The 27,771-nt window shown below is 31.2% G+C and overlaps 2 protein-coding genes across 4 annotated transcripts; one reads left to right on the forward strand and one right to left on the reverse strand.

The window, feature by feature from the left end:
* The first annotated feature begins 1,023 nt into the window (after positions 1–1,023).
* Positions 1,024–18,893, forward strand: LOC114877793 (long-chain fatty acid transport protein 4). Of its 3 annotated transcripts, none has more exons than XR_003789632.2 (14): positions 1,024–1,557; positions 7,509–7,710; positions 7,808–8,123; positions 12,900–13,050; positions 13,729–13,966; positions 15,562–15,805; positions 15,993–16,194; positions 16,273–16,465; positions 16,572–16,712; positions 16,808–16,945; positions 17,032–17,189; positions 17,275–17,428; positions 17,554–17,784; positions 18,050–18,893. XR_003789632.2 is itself a non-coding variant. In XM_029190820.2 (14 exons), exons 2-14 carry the CDS (start codon positions 1,483–1,485, stop codon positions 17,706–17,708), a joined length of 2,367 nt encoding a protein of 788 aa, XP_029046653.2. In that variant the 5' UTR covers positions 1,024–1,287; positions 1,412–1,482; the 3' UTR covers positions 17,709–18,388. The 3 variants fall into 3 exon arrangements, 2 of the variants coding, with proteins under 2 accessions (XP_029046653.2, XP_029046652.2); XM_029190820.2 differs by having other exon boundaries at positions 1,024–1,287; positions 1,412–1,557; positions 17,554–18,388; XM_029190819.2 differs by having other exon boundaries at positions 17,554–18,388.
* Positions 18,894–19,044: 151 nt separating this feature from the next.
* LOC114877791 (general transcription factor 3C polypeptide 1) lies at positions 19,045–27,408 on the reverse strand. Its single transcript, XM_029190814.2, has 9 exons — positions 27,177–27,408; positions 26,774–26,967; positions 24,628–26,703; positions 24,315–24,555; positions 20,994–24,244; positions 20,434–20,915; positions 20,038–20,230; positions 19,857–19,944; positions 19,045–19,359 (listed from the first exon to the last, which is right to left on the reverse strand). The coding sequence occupies exons 1-9, from the start codon at positions 27,259–27,261 to the stop codon at positions 19,238–19,240; spliced, it is 6,732 nt and encodes a 2,243-aa protein (XP_029046647.2). The 5' UTR covers positions 27,262–27,408; the 3' UTR covers positions 19,045–19,237.
* Positions 27,409–27,771: the final 363 nt, after the last annotated feature.

Raw genomic sequence — 27,771 nt, forward strand, 5'->3', positions numbered from 1 at the left:
CAAAACAAAATATATCTTAATTTTTAAAGGTAATGATATCCATTAAGAAACTTTACATTTAAATAATTGGAATAACAAATCTTAATTTAAAAGAATATTTTAAAAAAAGATTCTCGAAGATTGTCAACATTTTCTTAATTTATAAATTCCTGGGTGTAAGCACCAAATCTGAAGTGCTTTTACAATGTTCACCTGATTTTATTTATAATGTTCCATTACCGCTCAACCAAGTACGTATTTACGTACCGGAAATAATTGCGAGAGAAAGCAGGACAGATCTGAAGAACCTGTAAGATCTCAAATACATACATGTACAAAGTGTACGTATACGTACAGGTGCAGAAGCACGAGAACTTAAAAATAATTTTTCATTTTATCAATACTGGAAGGAACGTTTCGTTCTAACTTTACAAATATCAATCGCTGATTGTAAATGACTAAAGATCAAACACATAAAGTGTAAATTCCAGCTTCAAGTATGTCTAATGCTACCGTAGTGTGTACTTAACGGAAACGTTTATGTCACCGCACATTCTTCCTACGTATTTTAGACATAACAGGCGAAGAAAGTTTCTAATTCTTTTCAAACGGTGTCATTCGTAAGAGCCATTAATTATAGTCACATCGCAGAGGATGGTCTCAGTCTCTCTACGCTGATTATTCAAAATTATTCATTTTCTTTCTCATTCAAATTTATAATAGCCAATATAGTTGCATAACACCACCGTGTGTATTAGCTAATACCCTTTCGTCAGTCTGTGGACCTTTTTTGGTAATTCTTCGCGTACTCTTTGAACGCTTAAGTAAATCTAGGGAACCCTAAAATAAATCATAGTTATTTTCTAGTGAATTTTTGGTAAATTTTTGAATGATTCACTGTATGAAGGTAAATTCAATGAACTCGATTAAAGGTGAGCAACAAGTGCGTTTCGGTACCGGTATCTACACGGTTGATGGTGAAACGATGGGGGGAGATCGGCCTGCATGATCGACCTGGCAAACTCACTGTTGGTAGGTATTCCGCTTTGGTACGCGGACTAACTAACATCAGCCGGTGTACTCACGTGGACCATTTCTTTGTTCACGTTCCAAGTATTCATTGTCTTCGATTCTTTTTTTTTTTCTCTCTTATTTTACCATTCGACGAGTTTTTGTTCCATTGTGAACGATCCGGTCTTTCCTTACGAATCTCTCCCGCAAAATAAACACCAAGGGGAACTTTCATGGTCCGCACAGAAGAAAAGCGGTTTAACGCCTTTCTACCAGAGGATATTCTTTAACATTTGTGTACGAACTATTTGAATTTGTTCAAGAGTAAAGTGAGACTTTACGCGGAGGGAAGTGGTTTCTTTTTACTATCAGTGAACACTTGACACTCAAGTTCTGTTTGTTTTTGGATTGGATTTGAAAGGTTGGATCAAATTTGGATTTTTATACACGTCTGGATTGATGTTGACCGTTTGTTGACGAGTTAACTCGAACATGTCAGCCACGATTTCGAAGATATCAGCCAATAGTTTTGGAAACGGGACCAATGCAATTTGCGATAAGGACCGCGTAAGTGTCGCAACATTTTTATAATAAATAAGAATTTTTGTTTATTATTTAGCTGTTCAATTATAGCGGTATAGTATGGATGATGTTATTTAAATTGCCTACGTATTTTAAATTAAAAAAATGGTGCACTGTAATTTAAAATAAATTACACATCATTTTAATAATATGCTATGATAGTGTAATAGGAATATTAAATTCGAATCGGGTTGTTACGTGATATTTATTGTGACAAGCTTATAACAAAATTACGTAATCGTACAAGAGAATAAAATTAATTTACCTAATTTCTATTCACTTGGCAACAGTATTACTTAGCAGAAAATATTTAATTTTTATGTACTTCTTCGATGCAACTTCGAATTTAATGAAATCGATCCAGCAAGGTATAGTAGCCCGTCATTTCCGTTATTTAATTGTAAATTATCATACCATGAATAGGAAATTTCTGTAGCAGGAGTATGGTAACGAGACAATTTAAGTATTCTTACCGATTTTGATTTTTCCACGCGTTTAAAATTTTTACTGAAATTCAAAAGAAATCCAAAATTAATTTCTCTATATAATATGTTATTAAATGCTATAAAAATTAGTATACCTGTTAGGATTGTATTATTTCCTCGATCTACACCGTCCCAAACAAGTTTCTTATGTAGCAATGCTGCATATTAAGTATTAATTATTTTCAAACCTGTTAGTGGTAACATGTCTACTTTCTTTTATCTCAAAATCTATACTGTTTTACATTTCGTTTAACAATCATCAACTTATTTATTATACCATATTGACTTTGTTATTATAAATAAAAGAAATTGTAACTAAAACTAGTTTTAATTTTCTTTTGCAAATTGGACATTACATCATTGCTAAATTTTTTTTATTAATGACTTTTTAAGATTCACAAAACTCATTAAATTGAAAACATTTAAAAATTCTTGTTTTTTGAAGTTTTGAATCATTGCAAAATTTATGGTAACAATACTTTCCCATAAGATAGTTGTTTAAAGGATATATACATACTACTAACGCATGTCGAAAGATGTATCCTTTTATAAAAAACTCGTGTGCGCTTCTTATTCTTTCGGCATACATTACTTTTACTCATCTTTTATCTCAGTATCATCAAGGTTATTCCATCTTCTTCGAAAGAAATTGCACGTATAAAAGTGTAATGCTAGCAGTCGGTTTCATAATAAGGAAAATCATAGATAGTTCCAAACGTAATATTAAACGTACGCAAAAATTCTTTAGTCATATTTCTTTTTCCTTTCAACGTACTGGATTAATTATCTCAATACTTTGACGTACATTTGAAAGAATTTATAATCCTTTTTATACTTAATGGGAACTCGTCAGTGTAATAATGTTACTTAATAATGTGCAGCTGGAAAATTACAGATTTTTTTAATTATGATTAGTATCCAATCAAGGGATATGTAATAATACGTTCTAATGGTATATAGGACAATTAGATCATGAACAATGGGAGAAAAAAATAAGTCGTTTTCATTTCAAAGTCAATTTTATTTTACACTTGATAAAATAATAAAAAAATTTTTAAAAACTCTAATTTTTTTTATAAATATTCAAATATCCTCGTACACATTTTTCATGGGATTAAATTTATTATACTTTCAGAAGACATTCGCGTATCCTACTTTTTAAATATGCACATTTCACTGGGCTACGAACGATTTTGCAACTCATTTGAAATTTTTATTTTAATGTCGACAGGCATGCACTTTGATATATTCTTGTTCTATTTTATATTTCATTCTTGAAATAGATTATACATCTCTGATTATAGATTTTCAATTTTTTCATAGAATATACATATAATACTACCTTAGAGGTTGTAAGAAATAAAGATCCAAAGATCACTCTAGAAGGATATTTATAAAACTCTACCATTTTATTTTTATTTTTATATCATCGTTGCTAAAAATTCAGCTGAAATATTGATTAATGATTTCAAGGAATAAATCATCATTTTTGTTAATTAATTCGAAACTACAACAGATGGTCAATAATTTTTTCCTATATTTCCTCTGACGTAATCGAAGGACATAGCACAGTAATTTAGTCTTACGTATGGTAACTTTTTAATATACCTCATAATTAAATGTTTAATGGAGCAAGACCTAAAGAAAAAGGCCGGCCATTCCGTAGTTCCTTTCCTTTCTACTCGTTACCATTAAACAAAATACAAAACAAAAATTACTATCTATAAAAAGAAAATTACCAGTAAATAAAATCGAGTAACTAAGTTGCGGAAATGTATATTTCTATCATAGAGTAGAAAATGATTGACTAAAGAATGTGTTAATCCTGCAGGATTACGTTTGATGTAATAGAAAGTGTGCAACAGCCCGTGTTTGATTGACTTCCATATAGAAACTATTGCAAAAAAGGCCAGAAATTGTATTTTAAAATTTGGAAGTTTTTCCTGTCATTTTCCCTAACAGTAAAATAAACGAAAACAAATTCTAATTGTAAATTTTTCGATTGAAAAATAAGTGTTGATGTTTTGTTTTTTATAGGAAATATTTTAAAATTTGCAGAATTATAGATATAATTTATTACTGGATTTTTGCTTAATGTCAAGGAAGATTCTTTTTAAAAATACTTTTTATGAATATTTAACGCTAAAAACAGTACGATCTTCGTATAACGGTATGCATTTCTTTGCGGGAACTGGGGCATATTAACTGGTTTTACTGTAGTTCCTTTTTCTTATGAAACTTCTTAGTGACCGCGATTTCGTTGGTATTTTGATGGGCTCGAATGCAATTTGATGAGAGGAGATCCTAATTATGTATACGTCTGATTGTATATTTCAACAGCTGTGCGATTATGGAGAAGAAAAAATTGAAAATACTCGAAATAATCAGTATAAGCTCGCTTGGAACTAAATAAAACTGTTGTTTTATTTACATAAATGATCAGATAGTATAAAATTAAACGTATATAGAGTTCTGAAAGCAAAAACAAGCTAATCAGAATTTATAAATATTTTTTAACAGGATAAGATAAAAAAAATTGGGTGTCATACAAAGAATATAACTTGTTCTTTTACAAGCATTCGATATTTAAATTTATTTGAAATGATTTCACGTGGGTCAGGAAGAATTACATCTTCATCTTATCGCTAAACCACTGGTCACGTAGAATTACGTCTTCTTCGTGTTATCACTTAACCAAATAGTCACGTAGAATTACGACTTCTTACGTAGCATTATTTGGGAATATTTTCGGCCAAAAGCAGTATCAAGTATGTGATGTAAACAATAAATAAAGTGAAACATCTTTTGTTTGTAAATTTTCTTAACTTTCTCTCCATAGAGATGATTATTAATTTGAAATTTTATACCAAAGTATTGAATTATAACAATTTAAGTGGTACTCGAAGGATAAAAAGAAGCTAACATTGATTATAAATGATTTAAAAATAAGATGCTTATTGCCAGTCATCAGCAACGAAAATGTTTCTCGGATCGGAATACTTAAGTACCCGAGGTCGTGATCTCTTCGCACGATCAATGACTAACATTTTGAATTTTAATATAAAAATCAACATAAAGCAAGTTGTATTTTGCGCAAGACTATACGATAATGTTACATCATAGATTACAATATTAATTTCATCAATTATTTAAATATTTAAATAAAATTAACTTTATTAATTCATTTTTGACACATCGTGCTTACATTAGGATCAATTTGTAACATATGAAAACTTCCGGAACAGGAAGTACCAATGGTAGCACTTTTGGCGCGAGTAAGACCACCATCGATACTTCCGGTTCTGGAAGTCTCCATAAATTTACTTATTTGTTAAATAACTGTAAATTTTATGTATCAGTAAAATTCATTATTTTAAGTATAAACAAGAATTTATTAAACTTGAAAATTAATTGTTGATATATTTTTAAAATATATTCGTGGAGCATTGTTAAAGAGCTTCCGTAATATGCCGTATGGTAGCACTAGTATAAGGTTATTGATTAGGTTTCCCTACCAAGAATGATTATAGACTGTCAGAATCCGTGTCTTGTTTAAAATTTCGATTGTGAATACCTAAGTATCGTTTAGAGGTGATTTAATAAGTATTGCACAATTGTGAGAGTAAAGAGAATGTATTTAATGTATGTACAGTGTGTGTATCAATTACGCGACTAAAAAGGGTTCTGCAAAAATGTGTCCTAGCATCTTATCAAACCGTTAATCAAAGTCATAGGTATCTCTTTGGGGTGAGTAAATGCTTGAAAAGTATTCATTTAACATTTTTTAATTCTAAAAAAAATTCCAAAAACAGAAGATACAATTCTTATTATTCATATTTCATAGTACATACCATAATTTATACGTATGCATTTACAAAAAAATTAGGTTATTTTTTTTATTATTTTATCACATTCTATTATTAAATATACTTTCTTATCAGCTGTAACATGAACATAAATGATTATGAACTATTGGACTAATGTACTATTGATCAAGACATTTATTTCATTTTAGGTAAGGAAATACTAAAGTAATACTTATATAACTTTGTCTTTCATTTTCTTGTAAAACTTCTTTATCGACTATCGGTAATTTAAAAACTACATTTTTTCAAGAATACCGCGTAATCAGAATTTATAATTAATTATATTATTGCTATTAAAAGATAAGTATAGATGTTATAGTCGACAGAAATACTTGAAAAAATTGATAATTAGAGAAACGAACAAATATAAAAACAGTAAATAAAAGCTTATGAAGAATTAAATTAGATATGATTATAATCAGATAAAAGATTAATTAAAAATGCATGAGAGAATGAAAAAATCTATAATGAATTACGTGTATATAAAAAAAAAAACAATGTATATCATAATAAATAAAACGTGATTTTTTCATGGAAAAAACGAGAGATCAAAAATGAACAATTCTTGAACTAAAAGTATAAAAAAGTATTTTGTTTTTAATTACTTTGTATCTTTGTGAGATGATACTCTGAGAGAAACTACAAGAGAAAGTAGAAAGTATCGAAACGTTTGCACATATGTAAAGTAATATTTAAAAACAAAAAGGCAATATATTTGTATTGATTTTACCGTTTTAAATATCAATTGTTTATTAAATAGGAATTTTTATATGAAATTACAATTCATTGTACGATCTTCTTTGTTTATTTAATGACGGGCAATACACAGATCAAATATTAGCTGTGTACACTTAGGAAACGAAATAGAAATTGTCGACACACAAGTAAAATATTTGAAATAAAATGTTAACACCTCCTAGACGATAAGTGTTGTATATTGAAATAAAAAATTTCAGTACATTTTTATTCGTTTCTCTAGAAACTGAAATTAAGATTGTTCATACAATTATATTAATTATTCCAATTCAAAGTATCACCTAATTAACTTTTTCAATCTGGTTCAGAAAGTAGTTCGATAATCACAGGAAGCGATAAAACACGATATGATACTTTCCTCGTCCTTGTTTCATTATTTATATAACTATCTTTCCTACTTGTCAGAATTTAAAAATTCCAAAGAAAATTCATGCAAAAAAAAGCTGACCTTGAAATTCTCCGTCTTCCATCTACAAAAAAAAAATATGTTTACTACTATATTATAACTCTTTCAAAACAATATAATAATAGACTGTGTAATCTTCGCAGAAAATAAAAGAATCCAACGAACAAAGACTGAAAATTACCATTTTATGGCACACACACACATGGTACCATGTAAATAATTCTCAACCACGTTCATTACTTTAATTTTACATTCTAGTACTTATCGAACATTCCGTAACTGGATGAAAAATCACTTTTACATAAAGGGAAGAAAATTGAAATTTTTAAATTGAACCATTTTTTTTGAATGATCCTGTAGGTATACGTACAAGCCGATTCTGTAGTATAGCATAATCTGAATTTACTGGCTGTATTTTTGCAGGACGTAGAAAAGGGTGAGCTCCATTCGAACGTAGGCCTCTCATCGTCGATCTGTTCACGGCCGACGTCTTCGTCGCGGACGACGACGTCGGCCGAGAGCAGGGTCGAGCTCGAGGACAAAGTAAGGAACAACAACAGCAGGTCGAATGCAGCTAACAACGCGACGGTGGAAGTGGAAATCGGCTCGAACAATGAACCGATAGGTAAAGTACAGTATATATTAGAGGCGAAGAGCCGGTAGAGGATCGTGGACGGGAGACGCGTCATGGTTGGGCGAACGTTGTCTTGATATGAGTGCAGGAGCGGGGACGCCGGAGACGACCACGACCACGACGACGACGGCGACGACAACATCGAAGACGAGAACGCGAACGGGAAGAGGAACGGAAACGAGCGAAACCAGCCGGTGGAAGGCAGTCGGCCGCTTGCTTTGCCGCCTAACACTCATCATGCTTCTGTTAGCGAGCCTCGTTGCCTGTTTGGCATTGCTCGCCATATACGCAGGCCCGATTTTCCTCGTGCAACTTCTCGTCGTTGTTCTCGTCGCGTATTTAGTATCCGGAGGACGTTTCCGATGGTTCTACGTAGCCGCTAAAACAGCGCCTAGAGACATTTTGTGAGTACAGATTCCAACATCTTCCTAACGCAACAGCTATAGAAAACTTGCGTGCACGCTTTCGAACTGCCGAGCCGTTCTAATCCTGGAACCGTTGAGCGGAAACCGGGTCAATCTTCTTCTGACTACCGTCCACTGGCTATTCTTTGCATGACAGCTCAAGAATCTTCCTCTTGCTTTATTTCTACCTTTTAAAACGCCAATGTTACTCCTATGTACTTACGCCGTTGGTAATTATATATAGATAGGACACGTGAAATTATTTCTTAAAGGAAATTGTGTATTCGGTGGACCCGGTGCCACGACAGGAATTTAAAAGACCGGTTCTTCCGGACTGGTCAAAGCAATCGATATATCAGCTCATCCTTTGAACAATGCTATTTTCTTAGTCATTTAATGATTCTGTAGAAAATTAATATTTACCGTTAGTTGGAACACTTTCGTAATTATCATTTTCTAATACCTTTTTCCACCATGTGCGATTAACATGACGCTTGGAAAACATAAATTTTAATATTTAAAAAATTCCACATGAGCGATAGTTTATCTATTCATCTACGTACTTTTTCCAAGGTCAATGACAATATTAATTATGGGCTGACGTAATATATGTGTTTCAATGACATTCAGTCGGTCGTGTAATTAATTTTTTACCATAAATTCCCCTGGAGATTCATAATTTATTTAAATGTAATCTAAATTGAAACTTACTTTCATACAGTATTAAAAACTTCCTTTTTTAATCTTAATTTATTAATATATTACATGAGTCAGTATTTATTTTAACAAACATTCCAATTGACACCAAAATGTAATCGCATATTCGTACGTAATTTGTTATATATCGTTATTATTGATGTGTCATAAAGACCATTAACAATCTAGAGTGAAATAAATTTTTAAAATGATCAACAGTATAGCGTGATTTGATGAAATTTACAAATAATATAAACTGTAACTTTCTAAAGGTATCGGTGTACGATGTAAACAGATTTGGATAGGATAGAAATCCTTGTGAATTATAGATGACCCGGTTTCCGACTCGCAAACACAACACGTGACATTAACGTTTCCGTCCTTCGACAGTTAATGTCTGTATTGCCCTTATAAAATAATTGTTCAATTTCCAACAATACAAGCTGGTAGGAAAGTGTGCACGACAATTGAAATTTATATTACCATCGGTGATCATCTACAATGGCTTCGAAAAGTATTAACATAACCTTACTTTCATTTTAACCCTTCGTCACGTGCCCCTGTTGGACGATTATCATTACGGCACCGACCCATGTGTTTTTATTACACGTGCACACACGTATTTACTCGTACGTGTATATTCATCAAACAGTTAAACGTCAAGCATCATTCTGGCAAGTGAAATAAAAGAATCCTAGTGCTTCATCATGCTAACCACATATCCGGGTATTTAATTATTATCCGCGTATGTACGTGATAATCGCGTACGCGTGTATTTTAGTAGTCAGGGTATAAAACTATGACCTTTGTTGTCTAACTGATGGAATGATCACCATGTTGAGTAGTTATGGATTAAAAATCGCAGACAGTATTGCAGTTTAAATAAAATATCCATTGCAACCGGAAACATTGCCAAAGCTCCGTCCTTGTGAAACAGGAAATAAGGGTCAATCACGCGACACTATTCCTCGATATAATTTATAGATACTAATACTTTTTTCTATGAATAATTAATTAATATAATCAATGGATAATGATTATTTTTTATTTTTATAAACATTATTGTATAAAATAATTGTTAGAAATGTTATTGGTATTTCAAATCTTTTCGTGACCTCAGGTTATCAGAGTTGAAGAATTTCTACTTATTATCTATTGTGAAAGAGTCCATGAGAGATTTTGAGGGATAATTATACTAACCTGAAACTTTCACGCGTTTTATGCTTTCCCTTTTTTTCGTAACTTTGAAAATAGTATCTTAATGAAAACAATTTTATTATACCACGTGTTTTCCAGACATATTAACTTATCAAATATTTTTAACTTATTCTCCAATATAAAAGATTTAATCTTTTTCTCATTTGCATCAATAATTTATGACACACAATTGATATTTGAAGATTGTTTTTAATGAATTTATCGATCATGATTATTTATAAAATAATTGATAAAAAAGAAATTTTTGTAGTAATTATACATTTTATTGCTAAAATCAGTGTTTGGAATTTATTTGAATCAATTTAATATAAAATTTTAAGCTCCGGCCACCTTCGACCCCAAGGCAGTCGAACTATCAATCATATTATTTTCTTGTTTGTTAATCATTTTTCCTTATAAAAAAATAAAGCATGCCGTTTCATCGAACATAACAGTAAATGTTAAACGATGAATAGACGAGCAGAGCAAAAATAGAACGTAATACTTTTATCTTTTATCTTTTCCGTTCAAAAAAATGTTATCAGTTGAAAACAATTTCTGTATATTTTTTTCACTTCTTTTGATTTACTTATTCATCCGTTTAATCAGAAATCGATTATTTATTTCGCTCGACCTTGTTTCATGAAAAGTAGAATCGAATGCAGTCGTTCGATAAAGTCGTAACAATGAAACTCAATAGTTTCACGTGTGAAATATATCGACTCGAGGAAATGAAATCTATTTTCTATTTATTTGTAAAACTGCGTTAACAACGTTAACTGCGTTAGAAAGTAACCAAGGATGAAATCGAATCGCGGTATCCGCTTACATTTGTAATTTATACCGTTTGTATTTAGTAACATTGTAAAATTGATATTATTTAAATCAATATTTGCACATAATGTTAATATTAAAACAATATCATACGTAAGGTGCAAAGTACACTGGGGTTACGTTTACTTTTTAATACAATTTTTATTTATAATTAATTATTCCTCGCTTTGTATAATAATGATTGCAAATACTGTAGAAAGAAATTTCTGCATTTTTGAATCAATTGAATACAGCTAATCTTTGCATAAAGAAAATACTCTGAACAGCTTCGATCGCGATCTAACATCAAGATATCATGAGAAATGTGGTTAATATTATTACATAAGTCTCGTATCACTTACAAGCATCTGTGATACGATTGATCTTCCTTCTATTACTTACCTGGATCTCTTTCTGCGGTGTCTCGTTGGTTTCTGGTTGGGAATACACGTCGTCTTTGGAATATTTTACACTTATTTAACAAAGTAATCATTTAAACAATTAATTACGTTTTATAATTCTGTATATGTATATTAGAAATGGAACACTGCATACCTGTTTAATTTTTTTCTTTTTTTTCTACTCACTGGAGGCTGATGTAATTTACGTAACTACATAAAAATTGTATGCTTTTTTACACTTGTATTACATAAATTATGCGGGATGTTAAGTATTAGCATTACATAAAAAGAATCAATTAAAACGCTTAAAAATTATTTTACAACATTTTATAAATTAGTATTAAATTACAAACAACTATCTTTAGGTATATTGAAATTATTAAGTTATTAAATTTAATCAATCATTAAATTTTTATAGTAAAATTAGTAGAACTTTAAAGTTTTATAGTATTTTAATAATATAAGGATTTATTTATTTGTTTACTTATCGAACATTCAATTAGATGTTTACAAACATACAGGTAGTGTACTGTTAGTGTTTACAAATGATCATGGAAATGAGGATGGAATACGATATCTGTGTACCTTTTAATTCATTTGAATATACATATGTATACTGTCTTGGCGTCGGGGAAAAAAGTGAAGTTAAGTTAATTCCAGGATATTTAAATGCGTAAATATTATTGATCCATTACGTACACACGTGCGTCATACGTGAGCTCGCATAAAATCAGTGATAAATCGGCTAAAACGATATGCACGTCGGACAGATTTCTCTCGTCGCTTTAACCGGTCCATTCATCCAACTAAACGTTTAAATTTCATTTATCATGCATTTAGACTCGGCTTGCCCCGCAATTCCGTTGTCGCTAATTCAATGAATTTCGAATTTCTTTCGGGCTTGTAACATTTCTTACCTGTTTAATTAATATCATTTGCGAGGAAAATAGAATTATAGCGTAACAATGATATTGCGCCTGAGAGACTCGACCCTCTCAACTTGACAAATTTTATTTTCGAATTTTATTCTTTACTCGACGTCAATCGCTGCGTATTTTTATCCTCTACAAGAAAGTATTAAGGTATTCGGGTCGAAAATTGAACAGTGAAAAAGATATCTTAGGGAGAGACCGCTGGTCTCTCCCAGTCTCTCCCTGGAATATCTTTCGAACCGATCAATTTTCGACCCAAGTACCATAATACTTTCTTGTAGAGAATAAAAATACGCTTCGATTGGTGTATCACAAAGTACGCAATTCGAATAAAAAAATTTCAAATGCAATTGCACGCACTTGTATGCAGTTGCATTTTAAAAAGCAAAGATGATCCTCTGGATTCTATATAATTCCAATTAACGATTTTTCTATTTTTTTTAATTTCATCTTAATGACGTATGATTTCTCAGCATAAAAGACTTATTGTTAAAAAAAATTTGTATCTGTCGGGAGCAAGTAATACGCACGAATTTATCAACAGACGTGATATCTTATTTCTTTCGCTTCCTGAATACATTTTACTCTCCTGAAAGTAGCCTGTTTCGTTTGAAGGTTTATCGAAACAGATTTCCATACTATCCAGAAATTTCTTTCTATTTTTAATATTCAGGCAACGCTTCGTCGAAAACGCTGGGACTTTCAGTTAATAAATATTTGTTTTATTTTTATTCTAGAGCCATCTTTCGGTATATTAAACTTCTGTGGACAATTCGTTGCCACGAGAGGAAAAACAGAAGCGTTGCCGATGTATTTCGGCAAAATGTTAATCGTCATCCCAATAAAGTTTGTTTGATCTGCGAGGATCTAGAGTGGACCTTTCAACAGGTAAACGTCTCCAGTCCCAGTGTTAATTTAAAATATTTCCATTAAATAACGTACTATTTAATTTCAATAATCGATTAGTATTATAATAAATTAATCTTCTTCATCATAAGAATTTGATTTCCATTTTTTAAAGTTGTTATGAATTGATCATTTTGCATCACTACACGTTATGCTAAATGTTATAATAAGTTTTAATGTATTCGGTCATTAAAAACTGTTCAAACATTCATTATCAGATTAAAAACGTCTGGTCAAAAAATAAATACAATATAAAAGATTCTTTGAATCGAATATGAGCGAATGTATTCTTGTATCTCTTAGGAGATAAATAATGAAAACGGAATAATTCTTTTCTTAAAAAATTAGAGATTTTTAACCTTTGATAGCCTTGGAAACATAGAGGTCTTTAAACTGTCTTACAGAAGAGTGGAATAATTATTCTTGCTATCATCTTTTCTAATTATATAAAAATATTCCATCAAGAATGATTGAAAATAAAAATTGACTTCTAAGAAGTTTCTTTATATACCAGACTTTCTATTATACAGAGTACTTAAAAAATAAGTGCTTGAAATTACTATTACGATAAGAATAGTTGGTTCATCGAGTTATTTCATGATTTTTTATTTGTTCTTCTGATTAAATTTTCTTATTAAACTAAATATCTAATATTTCCAGGTGGAAGACTACAGCAATAAAATTGCAACGGTATTCAAAAGCCATGGATATCGTAAAGGAGATGTGGTTGCCATACTTTTGGAAAATCGTGTGGAGTACGTACCCCTTTGGCTTGGGTTGAGCAAGCTGGGGGTAATAGTACCACTTATCAACACCAATCTCCGTAAATCTTCCCTTCTACACAGTATCAATGTATCTAAATGTCAAGCTCTTATTTATGGAGTAGATTTTACCGAAGGTAAGTAAGAAATAATAATTATAACTCGTCGTTCTAATGGCGAACCAGCCATTTTGTATTATAAATTTCGAGAAACTGTTTATATAGTCATTTTCCTCGAACCCTAAGCTACAAATTGATATACCATAAGTGTTTTTTTTTTTTATACTTTTCTGTCATGATTTTCCATGTTTCCACCAAAGTGGTCATTTGAGAAACAAATTCTTGGATAAAATTTCTATTCCTAAAAACTTATTTATTTCATATTATAATACTGATGTAATATATTAATCTTTGATTGTATATTATATTTCTTTCGTATTTTATTTCAATGTCAAACGGAAGAAATATTTATACCCCTGGGAGATATTTAATTTCCGGCTAACCGCGTGGGCTATTAATGATTGAACGTGTTAACATCTTTCCTAGTTCCCTTAACATGAACCTTTCTGCGTTGATGCTGATGTATTATTCAGAATAAAAATACGACTAAAATCAAATAAACTACAGGATAAAGAATTCTTTTCTTAATTAATATTTCTCTTCTGTACATTGCATTATTTGTAAACAAAGTTTGCATACAGTATATTAATTATCAGCCTGTAAGTACTTATCGCAGCTTTACTTTTGCGTTCGTGAAGCACTACAATAGCATCAGCTTAATAAAACGAACCGGTTATTGTGAAACAGTTGAATTATCTCCTCATGCGAAAATTACGTAAACAGACTGTGCACAAAACATATTTTAAGTTATTCCGACGTTAAACGGTTTGATAATTTAACCCATTAATACCCACGTTAAGCTTGTATCTTGCATTCGTGACCTCTTAACTCCTAAATGAAATGATATTTGATTTGTATTGCGTGCGAGTTCAATCAGCGCATAATGACCGTGATAACGATTGATGCAATAATAGGAAATAGAACTAACTATCCCAGAATTAAAGAAGATTAGGTGTTCGGTTGCGTGCCATGGCCGATTCAACGCGAGGGCTATTTTATAAACGGTTGCATAACACCAAACAACTAGCTAAATACCACGTTTACGCATCAGCCAGCAGCTATGCAAATACTGTTACGATTCTAATTTATGTAGATACGAAGATCCGTAATAGATTTCTTATCTAGTAATTTATGTCTGAAATACCTAATCTATTCTGTTATGAACGTTTGCAAAAGAAAAGACGTTTTTGAAAAGTTAAAAGTGGCCTTATTTCAGGCCCACAGTGCTAAGAGAGACATAAGGGACCTCATTCGCAAGGAACACTGCAGTCATTGACCCAGAGAAGAAGGTACGGAGATCAAATTGTAGATTGACACGTGTTTCAGCTTCTTCCTTCGATATTCCTCTTTCCTTCGCAGCCTTTATTAACACTCAATACCTCAGACCTATCCTAAAATATTATTTAAAATGATAAAACTCATGAAATTTTTATTTCATATTTATTTTGTTATTAATATTTAATTATATTAACTTGCTGAATTAATATTGGTATATCTTCGAAATTAGGATTTTGAAGTGCAGTGTTCTTTACGAGTGGGGTTTTTTTTATCGCCTGGCCCCTTATTTAACAATTACTGTAATTCATGAAGTAAAAAGATATTTTTCTTTTCAGCTCTCTCGGATATCGCCGACTCGTTAGACCCGAAATTTTCATTGTACAGAATCGGTAATTTATCGAACTCCAAAGTATCGAAATTAAGTAATTTAAATGACAAAGATTTAGTCGCTCTTATGGCTGATGTCTCGCCGGCTCCGCCTGTCCTACAAGAAAAAGGCTGTTATCATGATCAATTATTGTATATTTTCACCAGTGGCACGACTGGTCTTCCTAAAGCTGCAGTTATTACAAATTCTAGGTAAGAAACATCATTTTTATTAGTGTCACCTATAGATAACGATTACCTATTGATTTCTCGTTTGTTCGGAATTATTTATCAGTTAATCGTGTTTTTCGGTGTTCTTTCATTTATATTGAACTATAGTCACTATGAAATAGACTACCTAAAATTGCCACTTTAATTACAATTTTTATCATCGTTTCAGGTATATGTTTATGTCAAACGGTATTTTTATGATGGTACAGTTCAAAAATTCTGATAGAATTTATACACCCTTGCCATTGTATCATACTGCTGGGGGTGTGATGTCCATTGGTGCTGCTCTTCTTCATGGGTCAACAGTAGTAATTAGAAAAAAGTTTTCAGCAAGCGCCTACTTTACTGAATGTATCAAGTATAACTGTACAGTACGTATTTTGATACCTTTATTCGATGAAAGTATTATTTGATTTTTCTTATAATAATGATTTTAATTTATTTATCAGATTGGTCAGTACATTGGTGAAATGTGTAGATATATCTTAGCTGTACCTCCGAAACCGGAAGATAAGAAACATAACGTTAGGATGATATTTGGTAATGGTTTGAGACCACAAATATGGCCCGAATTCGTTGAGCGATTTAACATTCCTCAGGTTGCGGAATTTTACGGAGCAACGGAAGGAAATGCTAATATCGGTAGGTAATTAATGGTTTACGTTATAATAAAGCGTCTATTTCAATTTTAAAGAATCACGATATAGTAATCTTTTTTTTAATATTAGCATTTTATGTTCTTTTTCAGTGAATATCGATAACACTGTTGGGGCTATTGGTTTTGTGTCGAGAATAATTCCATCTGTTTATCCTATTTCCATTTTAAAAGTAAACGAAGAAGGTGAATTAATAAGGAATGCAAAAGGTTTATGTCAAGTATGCGAACCAAGTAAGTATTCTGTTTAATATATGTTAAAGTATCTATGTTGCACTGTATAAAATAAAAGCTGCAAAGTGTAAAATTGTTTTTATTAATACTCTTAGATGAACCAGGTGTGTTTGTTGGAAAAATTATACCCAATAATCCATCTAGAGCATTCTTAGGATATGTGGATCAGAAAGCATCTGAAAAGAAAGTAGTTTATAATGTATTCAAGAAAGGCGACTCAGCATTTATATCCGGTATAAATTAATTGTAACGAACTTCCAGAGATACTAAAAATATCCATGATTGTGACAAATATTTTTATATTTTTTCTTTCTCCTAGGTGATATTTTAATCGCTGACGAATTCGGTTATTTATATTTCAAAGACAGAACAGGTGATACTTTCCGATGGAAAGGAGAAAATGTTTCAACATCCGAAGTTGAAGCTATTATCAGTAATATTATTAATTACAGAGACTGTGTTGTATATGGGGTTGAGGTATATATAATACGTAAAACAAGTATCTTAAATAATTTTTAACTTTTCTATAATTATATGGAACTTTTTATAATTCTTCTATTAGATTCCCGGACTCGAAGGAAAAGCCGGAATGGCAGCAATATACGACGAAAATTCTACGTTAGACATTAATAAATTATCGACTGATTTAAAGGAACATTTAGCATTTTATGCAATACCTAAGTTCATCAGAATTTTAACAAAGATTGATCTTACAGGTATTCGTATTATAACTTTTTTCATAACTTAGAAAAATAATAATACAAATTTGCCTGTTATAATTTGAGATTCATCATATGTGCTTGAAAATTTAAAAAGTAAGTTGTTTTAATAATTATTTCAGGTACATTTAAACTAAAGAAGAAAGATCTTATAGAAGAAGGATATGATCCTAAAAGAATACAAGATAAATTATTTTATTTGAGTGAAAAGTCTGGATTTCAGTTATTATCTACTGAAACCTACGAACAAATTCAACAGGGAAAGCTTCGTTTCTAAGTTATACCTCGACAAAAAGAAATATTGATTAAACGGGAACAATTTTTACTCCAACTATTTACAGCTTGTCATCAAGGTGAAAAGAGGCTTTTCATCTTCATTATATTGAATCAAAAAAGATTACTTTATATCACACTATAATTTAATGATATTTCAATTATAAGAATTTCCACTCCACTCTCTTTTAACTTTTGTATGGGTTTATATTTTACATAATTTATTACAGATAATGTACAATATGTAACATCGATATTAAAATGAAAGATTTTTTTTATTTAATAATAGGATGTATTTTGTTTTCATCTTTTAAGTCACTTGTATAATAAATCTTTCATTTTTAGGTCATATCGCATTTTATAATAACACAACATAAAAACTGTTTTTATATCATTGTCGAAGCTGAAACTAAGTGAATATTTCAAAGGAACAATTTCTTTGAAACACAATATAATTTACAAAAGCTGTAAATTTGTACAAGGTACTAAATCTGAAATTTTACACAGCAAAATGCACAAAATAAAATACAACGTATTTTGTAACATAAATATAATTTTTAGTTCCAAAATTTAGAATTGTTACAGACATGTTATACTATTGTACCTATATTTTAGTACATATTGTTGTTGTTATACCATTATCATTAAGCATTAAGTACATAAAATAAATTATTGTTAATAATATATTATTACATAGAAAAGCTGGCATATTTATAAAAACTTCCAAGATTAAACTCCGGTGGAAAGTATATATATTTTACATCACATATATAAACATTTTATCACATTGAAACATTCCATTACAACTGCTAATACATTACCGTCCGACTGTATTTTCTAGCCGTGTTGTGAAAATTGTTAAAGCATGATAATTTATTTCAATGAATTTTTACAATAATTTCAATTAAATTACATAATAGTAAAAAAAAACAGTTGCTAGTTATAAAATGACTATACTACATAGAAATACGAAAATGTTGTTAGTATTGTAAAAATACTATAAATATTTATAACCAGTGATCGTTAAAAGATAATTCGTTTTAAATATTTAAAGTATTTGATAGATTAACTATATTTCGTAATGTTTCGATCTTTGAGGTTGTCACTACAGACACGTTATTTAAATTATACTTTTTATTACTGTTAATTTCAAATATTAATAAACTTAAAAAAATTATGAAATCAAAAATTCAATTGCATTTATTGTTCACTAAAATAGCAAACTGTGTTAATATATACATAAGATATAACATTCATTGAAAAATCTTAAAAGATATTAGAACTGTGAAAAGAATAGAAAATTTTATTTACAAAATTACACATTTTTACAATTCAACGTAATTACAAATTAAATAATATATAAATTGTTCGAATGTAGGAATTCATTGTTTAAAAAAATATATATAGAAATAAAATGAATGCAACTTTAAATCTATACTTTTGATACAATTTCAATAAATAAATCTAATTGTATTTTTTTATGCATTATTTTCTTAGATTCGTCTTACATAATTTTAATCATTATTTGTAAAATTAGCTAATGAAATCTGTATTATACATTTTAGTACTTAAAAATATACCAAATTTTAATATAGCACCACTTGTAGGTTCAAAAAAGATGTCTTCTTCAGCAGACCAATCATCAGTAGTGATTTCTAAAAAAAATAAAATGTAAGATATAATTAAAAACTGTAATTAAATAAATATTAATAAAATAGTTTTAAATTCCAAGGAAACGACGCGGGAGCCAATGACTGACTAGGTATCCCCACCCCATCGACGGTTCAGCGCGCAGCGCGCATTCAACTCTAGTCAGTCTTACCGCAACCGTAGAAGGGTACGGATGTATCCGTCGATAGTATATCGGTACGTGTTGACATCTGAATGTTTATGCGGACGAAAATCACGTTTACCACAAAAGTGACAAGTACTAACTATTATCTATCTCTTTAATCCTATAAATTAATTGTTATGGGTCACCATCGTAGCCACCTCCACGCGGTGTGACCCGGTAATCGATATCGCTCGCTAAGGAATTTTTAGATGATCTTTAAAAAGTGATATCGAGCTGAGTGCTGCGATTACCGTCTAACTTAAAATTTACAAAATTTGTTTAATTTTTTATTAAATTAATTTACTTAACAACACTTACTTGGCTTAAGTTGTGAGGGTTTTGAGAATAATGTTACACATGGTTTCTTCAAGACAATCTTTTCCACACATCCCACCTTGATTAGTATCTGTCAAAAATAATTTTATAAAATGAATATAAGTACAAATCAATTAATAGTTCCGCAAATTATGTATAACTCGTTTGAAGGATTATTAATTACCTCGACTAGTTCCCTCGTATGACATGGTTGCAAAACAGGAACAAATCTGTTTTGCAATTTAGGTAATGCGATACCTGGATGTGTTAAACAATAAGACAAAACCGAGCCCAACATACGATCGAGCACTCTACGATTTAAAACTCCGTCTATTCGAATCCACGGTTTCATTACTACCTTCACTTCTTGTTTTGTACTGAAATATAAATGATGCTGTGTTTGAATTCGCGGCAATAGAATGACATTTACTTAATGGCAGGGCCGGCACTGGACCTAAGCAGATTAGGCGGCCGCCTAGGGCACCCATAAGACGATTTTAATGTTAATTTTATAAATTTTATTTATCTCGGACTCCCAAAATCTCAGGGTCAGCCTTGCTTAATGACAACAGAAACTTACTTTAAGTCTAATTGCTTTACAGCTCTGGATATATCCTTCTGAGGTAGTAACCGAGTCCTTTTCCTCTGCATTCGTTTTTTCACTTGGACAGTGCAATCTTCATCACTACGGCCACCTACGTCCTTGTCGAACTCTTCATTCTTCCGATTCTGTAAGTCTGATTTAGTATCCTCTTCATTTTTTAATAATTTATCTTCCGATGGTAAAGTAGAATTTTTATCGTGTTTCCCCGCCATATTTATATCGGTACTTTCGTTTACCATTTCCTTCGATTCTGGTATATACACCGTTCCCTTAGGTATCGGCATGAGAGACTCTTTCTCAAGGCGGTATATTTTATACGAATGTATCAACCATGCATCCGCATGACGATGATGAACGAATCTAACAGTCGTTACACCGGCTCGTAAAAATAAACGATGCTCTGTAAGAAGTACGGTGATACGACGTAAATCTTCTCCCAAAGAACTTTCAAATTTATCCTATAAAAATAGAAAGAAATTAAAATCGTGTTCTTTCATTTTTCTTCATTTAATTTTTAATTAAACATTTTTACTTACTATCAATTCTTTGATACTAGCTCCAATTTCCTTCTTATCACGTACAAACTTATAAACCATCTCAATATCATCCAAGTTCAATGAAGAGTTTTTGGACAATTTTTTCTTGAAATCATAATAAGAGATACCGTCTTTAGGAAAAACAGCAAACTTACTTATTTCTTGTATTATATCATTTATAGGATTTAATTTTAAAGGTAATAATTCTTTAGGTATCGAAATACCCTTAAATACTTCAATTTCTTTTTGCGTGTTCGATGTATACAAGGAATACAGAACTTTGAACATATTTACAACAAAATATTCGTGCGCGTGATGACTGTCGGCCGCTGTCAGTTCACTCAATTCTTCTCTCATTCTCAATAAAGCTATGCGAGTATAACGTTTATCTATATCAGCTGAATCGTCAACCTTGTGACACGTTTTTAAATAATTTCGCTCAAGGGGTATATTCTTTAAAATATCATTAACGCGGGTATAAGAGTTCTTCTTTGATCGTGGAGAACTTTCACATTCCTCGTTTGATGTACATTCTTTACTATTAGGTTCTGAATCATTAATATTTAAGTTTTTATCAGTTAGTTCAATTTCATTATTGCCTTGCAGTTTCTCTTCATCTTTCTTTTCTTTTTCAATATCTAATTTTGTTCTTTTTTGAGCAAGTTCATCCACATCAAATTCACTATTATCTCTTAGTCTCTTTTTTATAATTACCTCCTCTTGATCACTATTTGTACATTTTAATAATGGCTTAAAATTACCACCCTGCATTTGACTCACATTTTCAGATTCTGAACTTTGACTTTTTATTTGATCGTCCATTATAGAATCGTTAGAAATGTCCATCGCTGATGAATCATCATCACGTTCTAAGTCGCCTTCGTTTAACACAATTTTCGTTCCATCTTGAAATTTAATTACATTAGATTCATCATCGATATTGCGACCATTCTCTTCATCGCTATCAAAATTAAAATCTATATTCATAAAATGTTTCGCGTCTTCGACGTTCTTCTTCTTCCCTTCATCTTCTTGCGAAAGCGTATTCTTCTCTGTACCGAAATCTGAAAAGCCATCTCCGTCTAATTTCTCATCATCATTACGCATATCTTTATCGTGATCATTACGTTGCCCATTGGTACTAATATTATGTAAAGAAGATTCCTTTATAAATTTCAAACTATCTAAGCTAGAAAATACATCCTGATACCTTTGAGCTATCCTAAAATAAGTCTCATCCTTTTCTTGTAATCTTGGATCAAGCATTATAACTTGATCAGGTATTTCAATATCAAAGTCCATTTGATTCTGTATGACATAGTCGTGTATCGCTCCTACTACACCACCAGTAACTGGTAACACTTCGATACCATTAAAGGTACTCGATTCATCCATCTGATTTTCACAATAGTGACTGCTGAGCTTAAGAAAAACATCATAAGATTCTTTGAATAAATTGTACGGCCATTTAGTTTGAAGTGTGTACATGTAAGTGCTACTTAATTGGTACTGAGAACTACTCATTGGCATGTAATTACCAAATTTTCTTAAAGCAGTCAAATGATTTTTTCTGATCGATACCATCTGATCGCTTCTAATTTTTGACATGGCATTTCTCAAAAGCATCTCAGGGTACTGTTGATATATTTTAAACAACTGATATGCCCAGGATCTTCTATCCTTTCCGCAGCACATAGAACTATGAATAACAGAGTTGATTACCACAAAATGTATATCATTGATGTTTCTCACATCTTTAGTGAATCCTCTGTTACTAAACTGTTTAGCAGGGTGCACTACTTTGTACAACAAATTAAATTCCTGTACTGTACGTGGTACAGGAATGGGTTCTTTAGATCCAACAGAGATATCATAATACTTCTTTGCAGTGTAAGCAGTAAGATATTTAAACGCATCTTCAACTTGTTTTTCGTATTCGACAGTGGTTTTATGTTCCTTCTTGAGCTTCTCTACTATACCATCAAAACGTTTCTTGATGAAGAAATTTTGTTTCAGTTCCTCAACCCCTAAAGAAACTGCATCAACGTTGCGTTGCTGTCTGAGTATGTACAAAAGTCTTCGTTGACAAGCTCTTGATGTTTTATTGTGAGAAGCGAAGGAATATGATCGTAACACATCTCTTACTATAGAAAATGGTACCACTTGTTTGCGGGGGTTTGAACAAAGATACACCATAACGATCTTACAAACAAGTAGAATCTTATCTTCGTGTGGGTCCCAATCTACTCGTAATTTATGCATTCGTTGCAAGGCACGGTAATCAGTTTCGTCGTACTTCGTTCGCCTTTTACTGGGACATTTCCGAGGCAGTACCCTCCTAACGTAGGATTTTTGCTTGGCGTTTCGTTTATAAGGCAATGCCTCGTACTTCTTCTGATGAAACAAACATTCGTCCAATTTAGTTTGCACCTTTTTTCGAAGTTCTGTCACGTCGACAGAAGGAGGACCGCATACTGTTTTCAAACCGACAAACTCGGTGAACTTGATGGGTTTCACTTTTATTTTAGAGAGATACTTGTCCCTTTCACACATTTCATTTTGTTTCTTTTTCGTTTGGGGAGTAGTGGTACTGATACCCCAATTCCAATTACGTTTAAGATGAGCGAAACACGCTGAATCTATTCCTGCAGCACCTTTACGGTCACCAGGTACTTTACCAACATCCAGTTTCACAGCTTCTTCTGGGGAACGAGCTACAATTGATTGGACCATGTCGCTTTTCTTATTTAAATCCTCTAGCACTATGTCTTTCCCTTCGACAACCAGTCGACCACCCAGTGGTGTGTTGATGCATATATTCCACATGTCGTACCAATACTTGTCAACTGCTTGAATCTCAATGAAGTGATACTTGGTGATGGGATAAGGTTTATCTTGAATCACGTGGTAATTAGGCGCAGACGATGTTGTGTCCATTAATTCTGTTCGACGATTCACGTAAATGAATACCTGATCCTTCTCCTTCAATTTTTGGGGCCCAAATTGTACTAACCCAATGTAACATAATCTCGTCACTGTTTCATGAATGTTAAATATATATTTTCTTGCGTGTAATAAAGAACTCCGAAGATCAGTCGGTAGATCTCTGACTAAATAATGTTTGCGCACAGGATGATTTAAATATTTCTCTATGTCTGGCACGGTGTATGAGATATAATGAATTTTTACGAATATTGAGAGGGGTAGTCGTAGAAGGATATCACACATTAATGCCCACCCTAAAGGCCAACCTAAAAAAACAATTTTATTTTTTATAATTGTATTTCAGGAACATTAGAAAAAATCATTGAAGCAACATACCTGTATATTTTGGTAAAGGTGGTACAAACATTTTCCAACTAACATCTTTAGTATAAATAGTACTAAATTCTTCTATTAATTCTTCTGCAATATCAATATCATTATTTCGTAAAAGTTGTAGCTGCTCGGCTCGCGAAAGTACAGGTGCACCACGATGTTCATAAACTAAATAGAATAAAAATATGTGTAATGCTTGCATACGAAGAAATTTAGGGCTATACCCGTATTTTCTTGATACTCTCTGAAAGAAAATAAATTAATGATAGGCAAAATGATTATCTTAAATCGATACATCTTTCAAATGAATACTTACAGAAGCATATTTACACGATGTTGGTAATAATGTAGGTTGTTTAAATGAAGATTTATTATTTTCAGATTTATCTGTTGCATCGTCAGTATCAGCATCTTTAGTAGCCTCTGATTTTTCTATATTTCTTTTAATGGATGATTTAGATTTCTCGCAGCCTAATAAATAAAATTTTAATTTTGCTTGTTCCACAGCTGATTGAATAACAGCACTATTTACATCAATATTTGGATCACATATAAACGTTAAAGTTTTCTCTCTTCCATTTCCACTTAGTACTATTTTAATATGTTTTATTAAATTGTCCTTTGCAAGTTTCTGTAACAATCTCACCAAAGATTTCTTATCAATTTTCACATCATACCCTTCCTTATCCTCTTCTTCGTGTATCATTTTTATTAACTTCGCCATGTCATCAATGACCTGATGTTGTTTAACTGATTCTATAATCAGATTAGCCCTTTTTAATAATCTGTACGTAATATTCGTCGTACTTTTCCTTTCACTATTTTGTACATTTTCCATAAACCCGTATACTTCGTTTTCTGATTTATTAGCACTTTTAACCGGCAAAACTGTCAGATCAACTTTTATATTTTTATAAACATTTGCTACCTTTTGATCATCCGATATTTCATTAGTTTGCGACGTTGCATTATCAGAATTTATATCTTTTTCTTTCGTTTCAATTTTATTAGGTCTACTTGTTTGTTTGTATCTATTTGGACGTTTTATTAGACGATATTTGTATAATATTCTATTGACAACATAAAATACTTTTTGTAATTCTACTGTAGCTACATTTGACTTTTCTTCTGTACTAACAGTACAATTTGTATCAGTATCTTTGCAAATTGTACTATATTTAATGTCTTTTATTTCCTCCTTTAAAGGACTGACCGTAGTATCCTTTTCTACTGCTGTGATCACTTCTGCAGCCATTTTACTTCTTTCTAAATCATCAGTTTCACTTGCAATTTGTTTTGTAAATTCTTTGATTTTATGCATTTCCTTCTTAAACTGTTTACTCAAGTTACTACCCTTCTCATACCTTTTTGACACGTATTTCGTAACCCTCTGCCTTCCAAAGTCACTCATATAAGTAGCAACAATATTTGTTTTAACTAAATTTCGTAAAATCGTTCGTGACTGCAATTTGGTCAAACCCATTATTTTAGACAAACTTCCTTGACATACTCCGTCGTTTCCATTAGCTTCAACTATCTTATTTGCTTGTTTTAAGTAAGGTACGCTATACTTGTGATTTGAAATATTTAATTCTTGTGGTTCATCGTCTTCTTGTATTTCATCTTTATTCCATGCTTCAGAAATATCAACATTCGGAGTTAACAGCTGTACCACTTTAATCTTCTTTTCTTTTGTCGGAGTATTTTTCAATTGCCATTCTGTAGGCTGCGCATTCGGGTACAAAGTTCTGTACGGTACTCTCATGTCTGTTTTAACAACTTTTTGAAAGAACGAAGTTTTAAACAACTTCTTTATCGCATTTTCGATCCGCAATTTACGTTTTATCTCGTCATACTCTGCAATATAATCAGGTTTTGATTTAAGAATTTTGATAACTTCCTCAGCCAAGAAGATTATCTTTGGTTTTCTTTCAACAAAAAACCTTGGAAGGTGTAAAAGACTTCCACTAAAACAATGACCGCCACTTTTCTGATGATGTATTTGCTTTGTTATTAATTTATGACGTAATAAATATTTTCTGTGATAAAATAGACTCTTAGGATCTTCTTTTAGAGCATTAAGACTAAGTTTTCCTTGAGTAACTTCCCCATGATATCTTGATCGTCCTACTCTTTCTAAAAAACAATACTGTACCACATTCAACTCAAGTATCGGAGATACCTCATCTCCCATTAATGCATGGTTTCTGGCAGACTGCAATGCAACAATAACCAATTTTTGTCCATATTTTTCTATAGCCTTGTCTAAACTGAGACTTCTTACTAAGTCTGTGATCTGTTTCCGGGTATAATAAGTTGAGCAAGATCCTTTAATATCATTAACAATATCATGTATGGGACAATGTGGATAAATATCTGAGGGTACATCATCCTATAAAAATTTATAGTCTTATATCTCGTATGATTGACAAATATGATTACAATTGTATTGAGATACTCACTGGTTCTAATATAATACCTAAATCAGGATCTACAAATTGATAACGATCAAAAATTACAAGTGGTTCCCTTGCAGTTTCCAGTTCATAAAATGCAAATTCTCTTATTTGTACACATATTGACCATATTTGAATCATGAATGGTTTTGAAAATGGCAAAGGATTGTGAAGCCTGTGTGCTAAACGTAACCATAATGCTAAAATAGAAAAAAATAACATGTATAGATAATTGAAAAAATGAAAATACATTATTATGTTAATTACTATTAAATTTAAATATAGGAAATGACAACTGATACAGAGATATTTAATCGATAAATTTATTATTGAACAAGAGCATCAACTATTATACAGTGAAAAATAATGCGCATATTATGGTGAAATAGATATTAATATTTACACTAACCTTCTATGGTAATACCATCCAAACCTTCTAATGAAACTTCGTCAATTATTGAATCTACTAGATTGATTGATGGATATGATACCATATTTAATTATGTATTAATACAATGTATATATGAGATAAAAGATGCTCTACATTTCTTATTTATTTCCACGTTTTTAGATAAAAAATTGCAATTTCAAAGTTCATATTGCGGTTATATCATGTGTGCATCGGGTGCATGCAAGTATCTTACAAGGTGGCGCTGCATTACATATATACATAATATGTATACATTCATAACGTGTAAATAATATAAATAACATAATGCAAAATAATATTGAATAGAAATATGTACATATATACAAATATATTCATAGAAGATACATAGGTAAGGGCTAAATAAATTTCTGAGAAAATTATGTATTATAATTTTAATATATATTCTTAAAAAATATAAAAGATAAGTAAACTAAGTAGAAAAAGCATCTTCCTAAATTATATTCTGAAAGAAAAGAATAATAACTTCTTCAAATGTTTTTTTTTTTTTATTTAAATAAAATATTAGTTTCGCTATATTTTGTTTCATTCAGCATAAAAAATATATCTATGAATA

This window comes from Osmia bicornis, chromosome 2 (assembly GCF_907164935.1).
Source record: "Osmia bicornis bicornis chromosome 2, iOsmBic2.1, whole genome shotgun sequence".
Classification (NCBI taxonomy): domain Eukaryota; kingdom Metazoa; phylum Arthropoda; class Insecta; order Hymenoptera; family Megachilidae; genus Osmia; species Osmia bicornis.